We start from the raw sequence: 17,239 nt of genomic DNA, 5'->3' as shown, positions 1-17,239 counted from the left end.
ATGTCAGAGGACAGAGGCTTCAAATCAGCAGGTTTCCTAGGAAAATTCATCCCTTGTCTGCTTGCAGGCTCCTTGTCCCACTTGCCTTCAGCCTCTGATACCTGCAATTAATTCTCGATATTGTGTTATCACCCATAAGACTGTGATCAGCATCTGGGGCTGAATGTGCTAGGCACTGCGAGAAACTGTACAAACGCATCTCTTCCTCAATGTCAAGCCTAATGTAGGACAAGCTGAAATAGGAAGGGGTGGACATGGGGGAAGGGAAAAGAAACCTGTGGCTACGTAGACTACATAATTGCATAAACTGATAGATAGAAAAATGCTTTCTTAGATAAATGAAATGAATCAAGTGCCGGTACAGCTGCTGTGGAATAAGATCACTGGATTCAGGACTTCTCAGGACTGGCTCCGTAGTACAGGGTGAGGTACTTTCTTGATGCAAAGCACCATAGAGAGAATCCAACTGTACTGAAGTATTTAATTTGAAAAGTTTCAAATTTGATTGCACTGGCCTGTAAAATGTCAAGTCAAGACATTGGTTTTGGATCACAGCTTCAAAGAAAAGTTCTGGATAATTATTTGTTAGACCATTGGGAACATGAGAAATTACATATCTGATGGCATCCTTGTATATAGGGAAAAAACAGTCTGAAACAAAATATAATTTGCCTTTGTTTAATTTTGCCCCCAATAATGATACATTATTTATAAAGAACAAATAAGTAATAAAGTCAGATCTTCTGTGAGGCATTTTATTTATAAGGAAAGGAGCAAAATAATAAGCTAATTAGGAAAATTAAGGATAAAAATATTGATCCAATAGGAGAGAGAAGCACACATGGCTGCTCAGGAAATCCTGCTGTATAAAATTACCAAGTCCAGATTACCAGATTCAGAGCTGCTAAAAGACTAAATCAATCAGTGCTGGAACTGCTTTTTGTCAGGAAACTGGGTGCTGTCAGATCACTTCCCTTCAAATCATTATATATTGCCATTGGGTTAAACTTCCGGCTCGAAGCCAAGTCTTCAATCAGCTTTCGGCCCGCTTCTCTTCCCGCTTCAGTAGACATAGCCTTTTGCCAGAGCTTCAGCAGCAATCCTCCTTGGAAAAAAACACAGCGTGACATTGTCAAATTAACATGAAGTGCACGCAGCTCACGGCACACAAGGGATGAAGTGCCCGTCTGTAAGGAACACCTACCACTCTCCTGTGGACAATAAAATGGGGACAAAGCTGAAACAGGCTGATAGGATAATAATTGCCTAAAACTATGTAAGGAGACACAGACCATTCATTCAGCTCAGGATCCTTTGTATTGATCGACAACTGGGCTTGTTCCCTTGTCATCAGTGTGGCAAGTCAAAATGATTGAATACAGATGCTGGGGTCTTGTTCTGCAACTGTGCAGAGCTTCCTGGCTTACAAAGCAATGGCCTGGTAGTTATAATCATGCGCTTCTTTGTTTTTTACTCTAGGTCTGCCAAGGTTTTGCACTTCTGCCCAGCTAAGGCCTCAGGCTACAGAGGCAAATGATCCTAATTCTTTCATCCAGGCTGTAAGTGTTGACTCTCTATGGAAGCGTGCCTGGCCAGTCTAGTATTAGCACCAAATTACAGGATATTCACTGCCTGTCTCCCACTCTGACTATGCTGATCTTTATGATGAATGAGGAGTCCACAGAGGAAATGTGAGAGGGAAGAAAAGTTCACTAGGCAGTAGAGAGGTGTTTAATCAGTCTCCTGCAAAAGAAGCTTCTGTTTAAAACAGGCAACACTGAATAATTTAATACTCCCAGGATTTTGCTAGGGAGGTGATGAGCTAAGAGGAGAAGGCAGCAAACAGCCCTCTTGCCTACTCTAGCAGCCAGGTGAAAGCCTGTGCTGCTCTGGGCAATCAAGTGAGAATAGCAGGAAAGGTCCAGGGTAACAAGGCTTCTCCCATTTTACCTTGGGATATCACTGAGGAGCAGAGCATAAAAAGGTAAAGCTTCTGTCTCCACCACTCAAGAGGCTTTAGAGGTAGCACAACACTGTCTGAGTGCAGCTCCCTGCTAGATAGAGAGAGGCAAGTAGGAGAAAATAAGGAGTAATCGAGCTTTGAATCAAGAAATCAAATCTCATTCTGGGTTGGACAGGGTCCCATCCTGTGAGGTACTGAAACCCTCTCTCTCTCTGCCACAGAAGTTTCCAGCACCAGAAGAGGACTCCACATCTCATAGGATGTATTTGAGACTTTGAAGCACCTGACTACAAAATCAGGATGTCATATTTTGTCACATGAGTTTCACTGCAATAAGACCTAGCATTTCAGTTCCCTGCTCAGATTGTGGACCCATACTCAAGTCAAATATAGCTTGAAGCTCCACTTCTGATCTGCAAAGCAATCATCAGTTTGAGTTAGTTAACATTTACCTCTTAGCTGAACGCAAAGCCCATCCTTTCATAGCAGAGCCAGGAAATCCCTGGCCTGCAGTGCCGGGGTTTCCAGCTACTGACTTCGTTGTCCATGGCCTGCACCCACATGAAACTTCTCCACCCCTCTCTTCCTGCTGCTGTCTTCAGCATCAGTGCCTTTTTTCCTCCCTTGCTCTACTCCTGCCCTCCTCTGCTCTGCTGCCCTTGTGCTCAGGTCCCCGCTGCCCCCTGCTCTGACATGTCGTGGTCACTGCTTGCTGGTCATGCTTTTCCCTGCCTTGCTTCCCCTCTCATCATGGGGACAGGTACTGGAGATAGCTGTAGAAACCCTGTGCTGCGGGAGGGAGTGCCAGGCATGGGACAGAGCTGTAAATGTGCCTTGGTCAGACTACGAGGCTTCCCTCAAGTTGTGTGGCAGGTGTAAGGGAAGCACACGGTGGTGTGAGGATGCTCTTTTGTGACACCAAAAAGCTTCATTAAATAGCTTTTTTCAGCTAGAAATACATTTAGCAAGAGAATTTTCACTGAAATGTATACGCAGAAGAAAAAGATCACGAAACAAATGCCACAGCTATGGATAATCATTTTATAGTGTAGAAATCCTATGTCTTATATTGTATTTTCACTTCAAGATGCAAAATAACTTTCCTTCTTAAAGGAAAAAAAAAAGCAGCAGCTGAATGACCTGAAGTTGAATGAAAGAATGAGCTGAAACCTCAGAAGGCTGTAATTCTACGTGTCACCACTGGGTGGTGATGCACAACTAATTTTAGTCAAGTGATGTAGCCGAGATTGTCTAACAAGACCATTTGCTGGGACAGATGATATTTTCTATTTTACCAAAGATGGGAAGAAAAAAACCCAGAGATTATTTTTTGGCACACAAACTGTTGTTCATGATCGTTTGCCTATTTTTATAATGATCCCAGCTGATCTGACAACTTAATTTACATCCTTAATGGTTTCAGATTTATCTGGAGAAATGCAAGCCAGTTTTCTGTTTCTATACTTCCTCTGAAATCTGGAGGGAAAAAAAAGTGTTAGGCCACCTACTCCAGAAAATTATGCATTTACCTCATATGAAATCCTCAAAACATTTCAACAGTTTTACCCTGAGCTGCATTTGGTGAGTTGTTTACATATCATTTTATTTTTATTGTACTATGTTATTAATAGCATCTAGGAAGTGATTATACTATTTTATATTGAAAGTCACTGTGATCATGTGGAGAAATGTTTACAGAGAATAAGATATAAAATATATATGGACTACAGATATTTGTAAATTGGACCCTACCTGTTAATTGATTTGTCTTGTGAAGACCACTCAGTGAAAGCAAGACTTTGTTTTGTTGAGCACTGAAGTCACTAATGAATGGAATAACATCCCCTCCAACAAGCATCCTCTGGGGCAGGAAAGCCTGGAAGTTGTTTGTAGTCTGAAAATCTGTAGAGAAATATGTAGCTCCAATGAAATCTACACCATTAGCCCAGTCTTCTCCAAAATTTGCTTCTGGATCAGAGAGATGTTTTAAGCTGAAAGAAACAAAAATAAAAATGTAACAGATAATTGAATTCCACCATAGAACTCACTAGTCTAACATTTATCTTGAATGTGTTTATTCAGTATAAAATCCTGAGCAGTCTCAGTGTCACAGGGTCTTAAAGCACCTTCAGCCTTTTATACCTAGTTTCTCCTGGCATCCCTTCCTCTAGGCCAGATTAGCCAGAGCTCCTGATTTGGGCCCCGATTCCCGGAGTGGAAAGAGCATCTTATTTTAAGCATATGGTGTGGTGTGACTCGCCGGTGCCAGCCTCGATGGTCTGCAGCACAGGGGCTGCAATTCTCATTGCTGCGTGGACCTTGACATCAAGATAACCCCTGCTCCGAGAAAGCTGAAGAGCAGAGCTTAAAGACCTGTGGATCGGGTGTCAGATGAGTAAGAAAGCACGTACTGATTTTGGTCAGATGCTATCCTTACTAACAGGCAAAGAAGTGGTGAACATTTTGACCATGTGTCTTATTCTCTTACCTGTCCTGGAACTTGGGTGAAGCATAAGCAATGGATGCCACGTGTGCCTTCCACATGTGACCGAGGGCATCGTCCAATTTGAAGGAGGATCGCATTGTAGGGCTAGCAGCTCTCTGTTCTGTAGATAATAGATACTACAGCAAAAGGGGGTGGGGGGGGAGACAGAGAAATAGGGTGGGGTTATTTTAAATCCAATTTCAGAATTATGCACATAGCTCATATTTTTCAGAATTTTGCACATAGTTCACAAAACAGTAAATTTGCAAGCTGAATAAAATTGCTTTTCAGTAGCTAGAACATGTTGCTTTCACTTTCTAAGTAACAGTAATATTTGATACAGGGAGAAAAAGATGATCAATATAGATGTACAAAGTAAATTCATATCCCCATTGAAGTTAATGGGATTTGCCCTTCTTTGCTTTCAACTGACCATGTAATTCACCCATGTGATTTAGGTGTTCTATTACAATAATTCAGTGGACTTTTGTGTGTGAGTGCCATGGATGCTTTCATGCTACAATAGTTGGATTCCTTGAAACCCTTTTCATACTCTTTCAGCTGCAACTGATCAAGATTTTCAGAAAATAAGTGGCTTCTAATGGCTGTCATTAAGGCTATTCGAGAAGTAAACCTTTCATAGCAACTTTCTAAACACATTTTTTTGGGAAAAAGAATCTTAAGAAAACAAATATATATATAGTGACAGATCCCATCTTGCCCTTATAATCTCTACCTCCACTTGGAGTTACCAGGAGAGCTTACAGTTTAAATTTTCTGATCACTGTTATTTTACTACTCACAAAAATATTGAACGAAGAAGTCTATCTGTAAGAACAGTTACTAAATCTATGGAGTAAGAAATATTGACATCTTAGGGATTAGATAACAACTGAGGGAGTGAGAAAGAAAGAAAATATGTATTTGCAAGAATAAGTGTCCATCCAAATGAAGTTTCCACATTTTCAGGTTTTTTAGATGTTAGCAGGAATAAATAAATCCTATAAAGCCAGCATAAGGACATTTCTCAAGGGTAATGTTCTATCTCACATGCTTATTTTGCATTGCTAGTATAAGCAGTATAGTAACATCGCAAGTATAACTGTTAGCACAACAGTCTCTTGGGACACGTTCTAAACTATAGTATTATTTCGAAAGGAAGGAACAAATCCACAGCCTGTAAAAATCCTGGACTTCTCATCTCTGTCTCACTTTATGCCATGCTTTTCATTTTTTTCTGCTTATTACTTCTGTATCATTTTGTTATGGACAGCAAACCAAGCCCTCTGAATCTTACAAACAACAATAATAATTTTAAAGTAATGTTCTGGCATCGTTTCCTGAAAAATATGAAAATACAAAATTATTTACTTCAAAATAGGCCTTCCACTTATCCATGAGCTTGGGAATGCGAGAACGGCAGTCAGCAACACTATAACAAAAATCAGCTCCTTGCTCCTCTGGTGGTAGTATTTCTATCTCATACAGTAACTCTCCAAAAAGGCCAGCTTCCACTGCACCCAGAAAGGGTATAATAGCCAGGTAGTAATTCATACCTGTAACAATAATTAAAAAGAAAGAGATGTTAACCACGAGCAAATGAAAAATTCCTTTATGAAAAAAAACAAACATTCCCTAATACCAAATGCAAGTCTTTCAAATTACCACTGATACGACAGTGTTCAGCAATAGGGACATTTGTACTGAAATGCACTAATGATGGTATCTGTATTGATTTAGATATGATTTGTAATATTCATTTATATATTGCTCATTAATAACCTTGCATGAGCTGACAGTGTGCTGTACTTTGCAGGAAAGGACACACAACTGGAAAAATTAGGTCTCTCTAAGTTGTAATGGAGAGGACATTAAATGCCTCTTAAATGTTGGATGCCAACTAACTACAGAAAGCAAACTTCTGGGTGAAAAAAGTGACTATAGGAGTACCGTCTACATAAAAAATCCTGTATGTATCCTAAGCACACAGGAAAGAGAAAGGCAAATATTAGTGATATTTTACCATAAAACAGTAATTTTGCTTTCAAAAAGGGATCTTAAACATTAAATCTTCTTGCAAATGACCTCAATAGGTTTGTTTATATTTATTTTAGGATAGTGGCTTCCTTTGGTCTGATCCATCAGTTAGAGCACTCACCCAGCCTGTTGGGGACCCAGGTTCAGTTCCTACCTCTGCCTGACCACATCTCCTGTGCCCATACGGCTATTGGATAGTCTTCATGTGGAAGGAGAATTTCAAATTCTCCTCTTAACTCTGTCCTTTTTTTGTAGGAAAAAAAAATGTTTAGCAACTTTCAGTGAAAGAAAGCCTGGAGCCCAGATATTCTGCTTCTTGAATGGGTAGTCATTTGCACATGCTTGGGCTTGGGACCACTGACTGCCTACATATTTTGTACACAGTTTCAGCAGTAAGGACCAGAAACTTTACTGCCTATCAGCTGACGCTATCCCACTTATGGGAAAAAATTGTTCCACCTCCTGTACATGGGACTCACTGGGAATGGTGCACAATCCAAGAGCAAATGCATGACCGGTGAAAAGAGCCAAACAAATGTCCCAGTGACCAGAAGATGGTCTCTAGCTGGAAGTCACTTCTAAGCTGGGTCTTGCTTCTTGTTTACTATTTTCATGAGAAGTGTTGAAATCTCAACTTCATATCAGAAAATACTTGTGTTCTTTTAAAAGTGCCTTGCATACATTATGTATTTATGTCTGCCTGGGGACTCAGAGAACAGAAAATAATGCAAAAAGGGAATATACTCAATATAATTCCAGAGGAAGAGACAGACCTTCTTAGGCAGCAATCTTACAGGGAGGGCTTCATACACCTCAGGGAGTATTAAATGTCAGCTTCTAGTTTAGTTTCATTCCTGTCTTGGTATGACTATGTGGGCCAGAGAGGGCTGCCCTAAAGGCCCACCAAATGCACTCACGCCCTTTGAATAGTAAGAGACATTTCTGTATACTCTGAAAGACTTCTGGAGTGCTCCTGCTGTAGTAAGATGAAAAAGGTTGAGTTCATACATTTTCTGGAGGCAGCAAAATCACTGTCATGCGGAAGTATGGTTTTTAGAAGTAAGTGAGGAACAGGAATGCAAACACTAAGAAAGTAAAGGAGGTTTCTGTTCCAGGGAGGTCACCTGCTTGTGCAGTGCTACACAATGACTGTTCTTACTCAATCACTGCCTGAGACACTTTCCCCTGGAGCATCTAGCACTTGCCACCCTCAGAGACAGGAAATCAAACTGAACGGTTGCACCAAGTATTGCAGTGACCTTTGGTTTTACTCTAAATTTACATATTTTATTTACTCTGCACTTACATCTTTGATCACGTGAAGATATATTCACTTAGTTTCTGGCTCACTGCCTGAAGCTTTATGCAACCTCTACAACAAAGTAGCCATGTGGCAGGGAGGGATGAAGCCGTTCATGACAGCTTGCCAGCAGGTCTTGTGGAACAGAAGGAGGATTTGTGACAGGAGAATCTGAGCAGGGAAGCAAAGGCAATGAGGAACAGAAGTAATGGAGGGAAAAAGTGCTAGAGGATAAAAGAGGGGAGGTTGTCCTCTAAGAAGAGAAAGAACATGGAAACTAAAAGACTGATAAGGCTTTTTACTTCCTTAAAAAGAGATTTTTGACATGTTATTGCCTTTAAATAGAAGTATTGATTGTAAGCTATAGGTCAGGCTTGTCCTTTTTTCCCTCATGCTACCTGTCAGTCCCATCTCTGAAAAAGTAGAGGATAAACTTTCCAAAGGGTTCTGAGTTCCAGTTTCAGAAAAAAAAAGAGAGACTAAACAAACCATTGACTTTCACTCAGATAAAAAAAAAAAGAGGGAAATTGTAGATATTTTTAAAAAATGTATTCATTCAGCTTTGAAAAATGGCAAGAAAAACATCTTTTGGAGGTTTCTATTTAGAGTGGCTGGAATATGTAACTCAGTTTGGATGTAGGCAAATTAATTATACATTTTCATTTCATCAGATGAGAAAATGTAATTGTCCTTCATGTTTTCTCCATGGGCTCAACAACAACAACAAAAGTAGAAATATTGCTTTGTAAGACCAGCTCTGTGGAAATCTAGCTACACACTGTTGTTGTACCATGTACCGTATAGGTACTGACAGTAAAAAATACCACAGGGAAATAAGATCATTAAAAGAGCATTAAAATCATTAACATTAGGAATTAACATTAACATTAAGAACATTAAAATCCCCAGTTGGGAAACTGGACTGTCAGGGTTCTTGCTAGAGCAAGTGTGAAAAATGTGAGACAGGGTGCATTGTAGTATTGGTGCTTTTTCAATAGATGCTAAAAGTGCTATCTGCTAGACTGCCTTATCCGATGATAAGTGGATACCCTTGAGCTGCATGGGGCATTCCAGATCACACCCTTTCCTCTTCTGCAAAGCTCTTGGCTAGAAGCCGGTAGGCCTATTTTTTCCTTTCTACATGAGAACCTGGGTATAGTACACTGTCATGCACTATTATTCCTGCTACGATCCTGGCAGAGGGTGTAGTAGACCTACCCTTACGTCCCACAGAGAGGAAAGATGCCCTGCCACATCTACTAGGAGCAGTGCCAACAGCACATACAGCAGCTGAGTTAGCTCACATCTGGTCTTTCAGTAGAGTTTGTCACTTTGCCTTTTCTTTACACTGTCTAGGGCAAAGATTTCAAATTTGATACCACCATCTTTGTGAATACACTGGCTCCTATAATGCTTAATATTTGCTTAGGTGTAATCAATAGACTTGTTCTCCAGTTACACCAGAGATACACATTTTTACTACTAAAATGCTGATGTGCTTCATGCTACGAGAAAATGTGTAGACCATCAAAAACAGTTACTTGGTCCCTCCAGTTCAATAGGGGCAACATACGAATGACCTAAATTATCAAAAGTATCCCAGAATTTTGGATATCTCCATTTCAGAAGGGCTGTTTAAATTAACTGGATGTGTATTTTTAGAGAAGTTGAGACTGTCACTGGAGTGACACTGGAAATTCTGATCTTTACACCCATTTCTCTCTCTCTCTGTCTTCGGTCTGTTGCTACTTATTGGACTAATGTGAGATTTTTAATACAATTTCAGCCCACTAGAAATCCAAAGCCAGTATTAAAGTGAACATAAATTATCTTACAGCTCATGTATGCCAGGAGAAATTATTAACAGAGTTTCAGTTGGATACTTGATACTGGATAAATGCTGTCAGTGTAATGCAGATAATGAAGTTATTTGGATATCATGGGCACACAGTCTCCCTTTATTTTCCCCTCTGCAGTCAACTGTGAAGGTACAAATGAAGGCCAAAAAGTCTGGTCAAGTCTGTATTATCAAGGATGATATAAGAACCACAAAGATACCTGCTTGACATTCTTGCACTAAGTTTTAGTTTGAAGTGCCAGTGTTTAAACTGAACAAATCTGACCTGGAGTAATTGAAAAATGCAATCTCTACAAGTGTCTACAAATATAGATACCCATCATGGTATTTCCCACATGTTTTTCCATGCATTTTTCAAATGCAAACATCTTTTAAGGTTGAGACTTTGCATTTTTCTGTTGTTTTTCAGAAAAGTTATCAAGGTCAGTTAGTTTTAATTTACTCAATCATATTTAGGTGTCATGCTGGAATTTTTTAATGGAGAGTTATGTAACACTGAAATTAATTTTTAACACAGAAATTCAAGTGCATGAAAGATTCTGAATTGCCATCTGGGGCATTAATCGTATTTTGGAGAAGAGCAGTATAATGGCATATACTTACAGGCCCACCAGCTTCTCACAGATATGCACAGAAGGTCTCCAGCTTCATAGCCACAGGAACTCACACTGGAAGGATCTGCTAATCTGCCTGAATCAAGTGAAATAACATGCCAAATGCTTCTCGATCTTTTTCACACAAAATCCCTCTGAGATCAAAAAAACTTACACGAATAAAGCATGCAGAATTTTGCTCAGAGAAGCAGAACAAATACTGTTGTTCTGCTTCATAAACTACTGTTCCTACAGTAGCTGAATTTCTCAGTCAATACTTCACGCAGTGCATAGCAATTTGACTGTGTTTACAGTTCAGTTTATTGCTCAATGTAGAAATATTCTGAGAATTTATGAAACTGTCTGAAAGTAGGACATCACAATCTGATTTTTTTCTGGAGATATAAATACACATGCACATATAGACATAAACACATGCAAAACTGATGCATTTTTGATAGCGGTAAGGCTCATAATGTAGGAGAGTTGTTTAATGAGCAGAATAGCACAAATTTGATGTGCTGGTAATTGTCTCACCTAGTGGGCTGGTATGATGCAGAATCCCTTCCAGTTTAACCATGCATACAAACACGCTCTTACCATTAAGCTAAGCATGAAAACGTTGTTGTATCTGTTTAGCAGAGTTTACAAGCATCCATGTTTTCGCAAACATGCAAGACATTTCATAATGATTCATGAAGGCAAGTAATGACGTATTTAACTTTAACTTTAAGCACATGATATGGAGAAACAGCCCAACTCATCAAAGCATTTAGATACGTATGTACTGCAGATATGTGAGTATTCATGTAGGGAGTCAGGAAGCCTGCTTTAAGTATATGACATGCAATTACCATGATCAGGTCCAATGACATGAGCTGTTCCAGGCACTCACAAACTGCCCTGCCAAGCATGTACTCTCTGATGGCTCAGCTGAATACAGACATTGTCATTTATGTCAGATCAGAACTAAACTTCATGACACTCTATAACAACCAGATTTTGTGGTAATGCACCTGATACTATTTTCTCAGGGAGAAGAGATGATCATGAATCATGTGAATACAAATTATCCTAATTATCATCTCCAGCTGACTGAATGGAGCTTGTGGGTTGGGGCATGCTAGCTACTCAAGCTCATGTCTTTCAGTAGCAGAGCACTGAGAGCAGGAGATCGCAGTGGAGAGAAATCCACATTGTTGATAATTTTTTTTGGATAATTTTTTGTGTGAAAACTGATGTTTCTAAGGTTTAGCGAAAAGTTTTTTTTCTGCTAGCTTGTGCTTCCGCACAGGGCACAAGAAATCATCAGCAGCAGTTCACTGGTGTGCAAATGGGATGAAAGGGGAAAGATGAAGGAAAAGAAAAAAAAAAAAGAAGACAAAATACTTTAGAAGAATTACACCTGAAATTTACTGAGGATTGTTAGTCTAGGTACTTTCGGGAAAATAAAGAGTCCTGAGCAATATCAGTGATAATTATAGGACGTGTCTAAATTTGTTGGCACTAGAAGCACTAATCCCACTTTTAGGTCCATACTCTTGGTTTTATCCATGTTGTTGCCTCCTATTCCCTGGGCTTAACATGATAGTTATTTCCATCCTGATGTCTATCCAAGCTCTTCCAGTCTTTCTCTGTATTGACAGTGCCTCCCACCTTTATTAGCAACTTTGTGCAATTTCTTTAGCAAGATTTTTTTACTACTTTTTTCGTGGCAAGGTTTTAATCAGAAACCTAATACAATTGTTCTCAGGAACAATAATGGAAGAGCCCTGAGTGTATCCTCCATTAGTTGTACACTGCACTTAACAACACTCAACACTAAACTCTCCTTTAGCTCTTCCCTTACCAGATTCACAGCTCCTGTAGTCATTCTTATTTTGTGAAGTGTAGCTAGTAACTTTCATTCAACACTTTGGCTTTATAGAGGAAGGAAATGCATTTCTGGACTTTAGTAGAACATCAGTTATACTATAAAAGAAAATACCTAGGTAATCTGACACTATCTACCTTTGATAGGCTCAAGTTGCATTCTATCCCATTTTTATTTACCTCTATGCCTTTAAATATTCTTTTCTCTATACTTATTCTAATGTTTTGTCTACTGTTGAGATAAGAGAGACAGATCTTTTTGTGCCCTTATCCCTTTTTTCTTTCTTCTTAAGTAGAGGTACAACCTTCCCTACTCTTTAAACCTACAGTACTACCTGAAACTTTCTTAAAACTCTAAAACCCTAAAATATCCTGGATGTACAGTTTTATATGCCAATTTTTTCAATCAGGGAAGAGACTATCCAGTTTTCTCAGTATGTCCCAAGTGACAATTTCTGTTTCCACAGCCTCATTTCTATCAGCTACCCTGTCTTTCCCATTTGCTCAAGATCATCGTTCCTACTGCAAATTTAGGCAAATACTGATTTAATTTTAAGCCCATTATTGCAAATCTTTGTATTGCTATTATTAATTAGTAGCTTCATTTCTTCTTTTATGGTTTACACAAAATCATACCCATAAAAATGTGTTGGCTGTGGCATTCAGGAATATCTGAGGCCAGCAATATTTGTTCTCAATTCTGTATGTAGGAAGTCAGAATTTTCCATAATGATCCTAATCCCGGTAATATGTATACCTTTGGTAGCATTGCACATGTAGCTGCCCTTACTCAAATCCAACTTTTGGTGTAGAGAAGATTCCACCATCTCTGTACTGTTGTTTTCCTAAATAATTTTGATCTTCCCTAATTCTATCTACTCTATCTCTTATTCTTTACTGTCTAGTACATCATTAAGATAGAATACTAGTCTGTTTTTTATACCTTTAATTTTCATCTTTTCTCAGCAACATACAACTTTCATGACCAGAAAGGACTGTGAATGCAACATATTTCCCTTGCTCTTTCAGGGAGCCCTGTTGTCCTGTGCTATGAATTCAAATCCTCCACTTGACTGCCCAAGCTCATTATGTTGATACACAAATGCTTCAGTCAGTTCTCACTATTCTAACCCAGCTGCCTATCTGAATTAGGTACAGCTAACTACTAGTCCCACTAATGTACACACCAAAATTTTGTCCTTTCTTTCCCTCTTATCCACTTATCCTTCAACATACTTCTCAGTTCCAGCCATGTCAAACTCTGTCTTAAAGCCTGGCATCCCCCATGTCTGGTGGGATTCAATCCATCAAGAAAAATCCTCTGCCACTGATTGCTTGCCAGTACTGAAACTTCCCTTACATTACATTACCACGACTTGAACTCTCTGATGGCCTTTATTATCTTGTCATACTTTCATCAGATCCTCCTCCACTAGGATCTGGAAGAAGTAAATCATTCCACTGAAGGCAGTCCAAATTTATCTCTTTCCTGAGCTTCTTTCCCAGCACCATGGTCATCTTTGAACTCTTCCTGCATTGACATGGCCATGTCATTTGTTACACTGTCAAGAAAGATCACCGAATTTTTCCCTTTTCTCCTTTCTCCCTCTTTCTCAGGCTCCATCCGTACTCTCTAGGCAGGCAGTACACCATTTCTTCTCCGGGGCCACATTGTGGTGAACTCGGCTGCCTTTGCACCAGCAGCCCGAGTCATATGGGCTGACATGATGATATGCATGATTTCCTTCTGTTCCTCCTCCTGTCAGCAGAATAATTTTTTCCTGTGTTTTCTATATGACCTCTTATGTATCATTCTTTTTTCTTCTCAGTCCAATCCTTGACATTTTCATCTCCAATTAACCCTTATCTTAACTTTCTTTTTGCAAGGCTTTTTCACCTGTCTTCTGTTCATGCCTACTCTTCTATATCTTTCACCAATGCAACAAATGCTATTTCTCCTTCCACTAATTTTTCTTACCCTTCTGACCATGTCCTTTCCAAAACATGACTCCTTGTCTAAGGATCAATTCTCTTACTCTTTGACAGGCAATAGTAGACCTTTACCTGTCTGTCCCTCCAGGTAAAAAACTTCCTCTCACCCTCTGTGGCACTCATCTCTATTTGGGAACTGTCACTGCCATCAGGCACATCTTCACTTAGGAGATGAGGTCACACTACATAGATAGATTGCTTTCAGCAGGTCCCCACTCTAGTGCAGCTTCTGCAACAAGTCACCTTTGTCCTTGCCATGTGCTGGGTCAGCTCTTCTGCTGCATTCTATATATAAAAAAGGATAGGGCAAAAGGCTGCCTGAACTCCAAACACATTTTTCCTGCTGTTGTCTGTTTGTCAGCTAGTTGTCTGCTTGGACTTTGTTTACTCTACCTCCTTTTTCTCTTTTTACTTAGCAATTACTTTTCCATGCTGGCAGGCTTCCTTCACCACCAGCTGCAGGGTCTCCATCTTTCTGCAAACAGCTATACAACTTCAGCCAAACCACCACCTCACAAAACTATAGACTGAAGCCAGTAAACTGAACAACAGGTGGAGAGATACATTTGCTTGTAAGTATTTGCTTATAGGTAGGTGGAAAGAAGGATTTACCACCAGGCACAGGTTCCAACAACCACTGCTGATTATTGTTCTCTTCTCCCTGCCTCTGCTGGTTGCTAGAATAGGGTTAGTTAGTTAACTCCAGCTTTGAATGGAAGGCTTCACTGTGTGTGAAACAGTGCGCAGGAGAACACGTTTTCCGATAAAGCTTGATAAGATATTGCAGCCTTAGCCTCAAAGGACCTTTCTCACATGATATGGCCAACAAACAAACAAGGATGAAGGCCCCAGACAGCAATCAGCTTTTGTAAAATGAGCCACTAGAATCTGGACCTCATTAGGAAAATCCAGAAAAACATATGTGGTGCACATATTTAAAAAATATATTTAAAATATAATAAGCCTAATTCTAAACTCATCTAAAAGGGCAAAAAGTAAAATAAATTCTGAGTGGAAAGGTGGGTTTTCAATCACTTGTATTTCAAATGAAACTCAAACCACTGATAAAAGACCATAAAACTAACAGACAAAGAAAAACCAACAGTTAACAATTTAAGAACAGTACTGCAAAGTGCAGGCTCTAAAGTTTAGCTGCAATGGTCTGAAATAACTGGGATATCTTTTCAAAGATTTTCAGCCAGCTGAAATATTACCCTCTTCATTTGATCTGTTTGTTAGTATTTCTTAACCACAATCCTTCTGAATTCTGATCAGTTCTATGTGTAGTAATACCCTTTTTCCTATTAGAAAGTTCAGTACCTATTGCTCAATTAGGCAGGAGAGTTGCCTTCATTCAGAAATTCTCTTTCAAATCATCATCTTAGCAGAGTACGTTTAGACTGTCTGAGGCTGTACTGGGCTTGCAAAGAAGAAACCTTGGAAGCAATGACCCAGAGTGGGTCTGGTAAACATTTAGCTGTTTCTGCTGCTTAAGGACATAATTCGTACCTGTACGAAATTGCCACCCATGCTGCAACGGCAATCCCCAGAGAATATTGCCAAAGTTCTGGGATCCAAAAGCAGTAAAATATTTGGCTGAAGAGTTTAGCAAATTCTTATACGCTCCCAGTCGTTCTCGGTAGTTCCAAGCATTGATGACAATTTTGTTGCCTTCTACTGGGAAATCCAGCAGGTTTTCAGGGGCAGAATCCCACAGAGGAGGATAGGCATCTTCTCTGATGACCTCTTTTCCTCTCTGTGCTGCAGCAGTCTCTGAATTCAGGGTAGCAGTTGCTACAAGAATGATAGCATGTATGCCAAAGTATGCCCACATTGTGAAGGTTTGTGACCCAGGTGTTTGTGGCCACAAGGCTTTTATTGTGAAAGACGAGGGGTGGGCAAATAGGGTGACTCAGACAGAACAGGCCTCCTGTCTCCTTCCAGGAGTCTTTGCCATGAGCCTGACGTGGCATTGCCAGATTGGCAAGCTGTGAGCAATACTCAGACCTCCATCTTCCCATTGAGAGCTGGGGAGGAGCAGCCCACAATATATGCTTAGCCCCCAGTTCAGAGCCCATCCACCTGAAAGGCCATTGTGCCATGGTGCTGGTTGTATAGTGGCATTATATACCCTTTTGTCCATGTATTTCTTACTAGTTGCCATCTTCCCATTTCCCTGTCTAGCTCTTCAGTGTAAACAGCCAACAACAATATTACAGAGCTCAAGCCTTTGACACACACAGCAGTGGGACAGAGCCAGAAAGCTGGGTCTGACAACTTTATCTTTTGGCCTTGAGACAGCTGCCTGCTCCCTTGCCAGCAAAGTGCATGGGGCAGCATCCAAATCCTACAAATGTTGGGAGTAACTAATTCAGCCTGGTTTCAGGCTATATAACAGCTGGCTGGCTGTATTTTACATGCTTGTTCATTTTTGCAGAAATGGCTGTTATAAAGACTAAAAAATCTCCATGACCTTGTAGACTCCAAAAGGCAGTTAAAATAGAATTGTTGTGGCACCTTCACCTCACCTGCTTCTGGAGTTTTACAGCTTTCAACTGCTTTTTCTCAGACATGCAACTATTGCAAAACAGCAGTCATCAAACGTGATTTCTTTTCTCTGCAGTTTTTCTTTCACATGAGAAAAACTGCAAATGTTTCTTTTCTTTTAAGTAATTCTATGAGTTTCAGTCAGGTTTTGCATGCTTAAGGTAATATAAGCCAACACACTGGATTAGAGCAAGACAACATTGGCTGCAGGCCTCTGACAGTACATCTGAGAGAAATGTATCAGTTTAATTAAAAAATTTTCCATCTTTTTTTTTCTTCTAAGGAGACTTTCTATTAAATAACATAATTTTTCAATGGTCACTTTTTATTTTTCAATCCACTAATGAGAAAAAAGAACAAAGGCTATTGAAAAACAGTCAGTGTTCAATAAAGTGGAAGTTAACATAGACTTGAGAATACTTTTCTTATTAATGGTCCCTTATGGAAGGCACCAATGGTTCCTATTAATGGTCAGCCAACCTTATGCTCTCCTTTTGTTAAGTTTCTCTGGATGCAATTTATCTAACCTACCTTCAGACATTTATAGTTTAATCTAGCTATGTAGATTCCTTTGATAGCCAAAGCAGAGAAT

At 39.7% G+C, this 17,239-nt stretch overlaps 1 protein-coding gene across 1 annotated transcript; it reads right to left on the bottom strand.

Annotated features, from left to right (window-relative positions):
• Positions 1-741: 741 nt before the first annotated feature.
• Positions 742-15,959, bottom strand: C3H6orf58 (chromosome 3 C6orf58 homolog). The gene is made up of 6 exons (XM_026104987.2): positions 15,610-15,959; positions 10,247-10,333; positions 5,820-6,004; positions 4,452-4,585; positions 3,716-3,954; positions 742-1,105 (listed from the first exon to the last, which is right to left on the bottom strand). Exons 1-6 carry the CDS (start codon positions 15,932-15,934, stop codon positions 918-920), a joined length of 1,158 nt encoding a protein of 385 aa, XP_025960772.1. The 5' UTR covers positions 15,935-15,959; the 3' UTR covers positions 742-917.
• Between the last annotated feature and the right edge of the window lie 1,280 nt (positions 15,960-17,239).

The sequence above is a fragment of the Dromaius novaehollandiae genome, chromosome 3 (genome assembly GCF_036370855.1).
Source record: "Dromaius novaehollandiae isolate bDroNov1 chromosome 3, bDroNov1.hap1, whole genome shotgun sequence".
In the NCBI taxonomy this organism is placed as follows: Eukaryota; Metazoa; Chordata; class Aves; order Casuariiformes; family Dromaiidae; genus Dromaius; species Dromaius novaehollandiae.
Note: the sequence above shows the minus strand (reverse complement) of the source record. Positions and strands in the feature narration are given on the sequence as shown.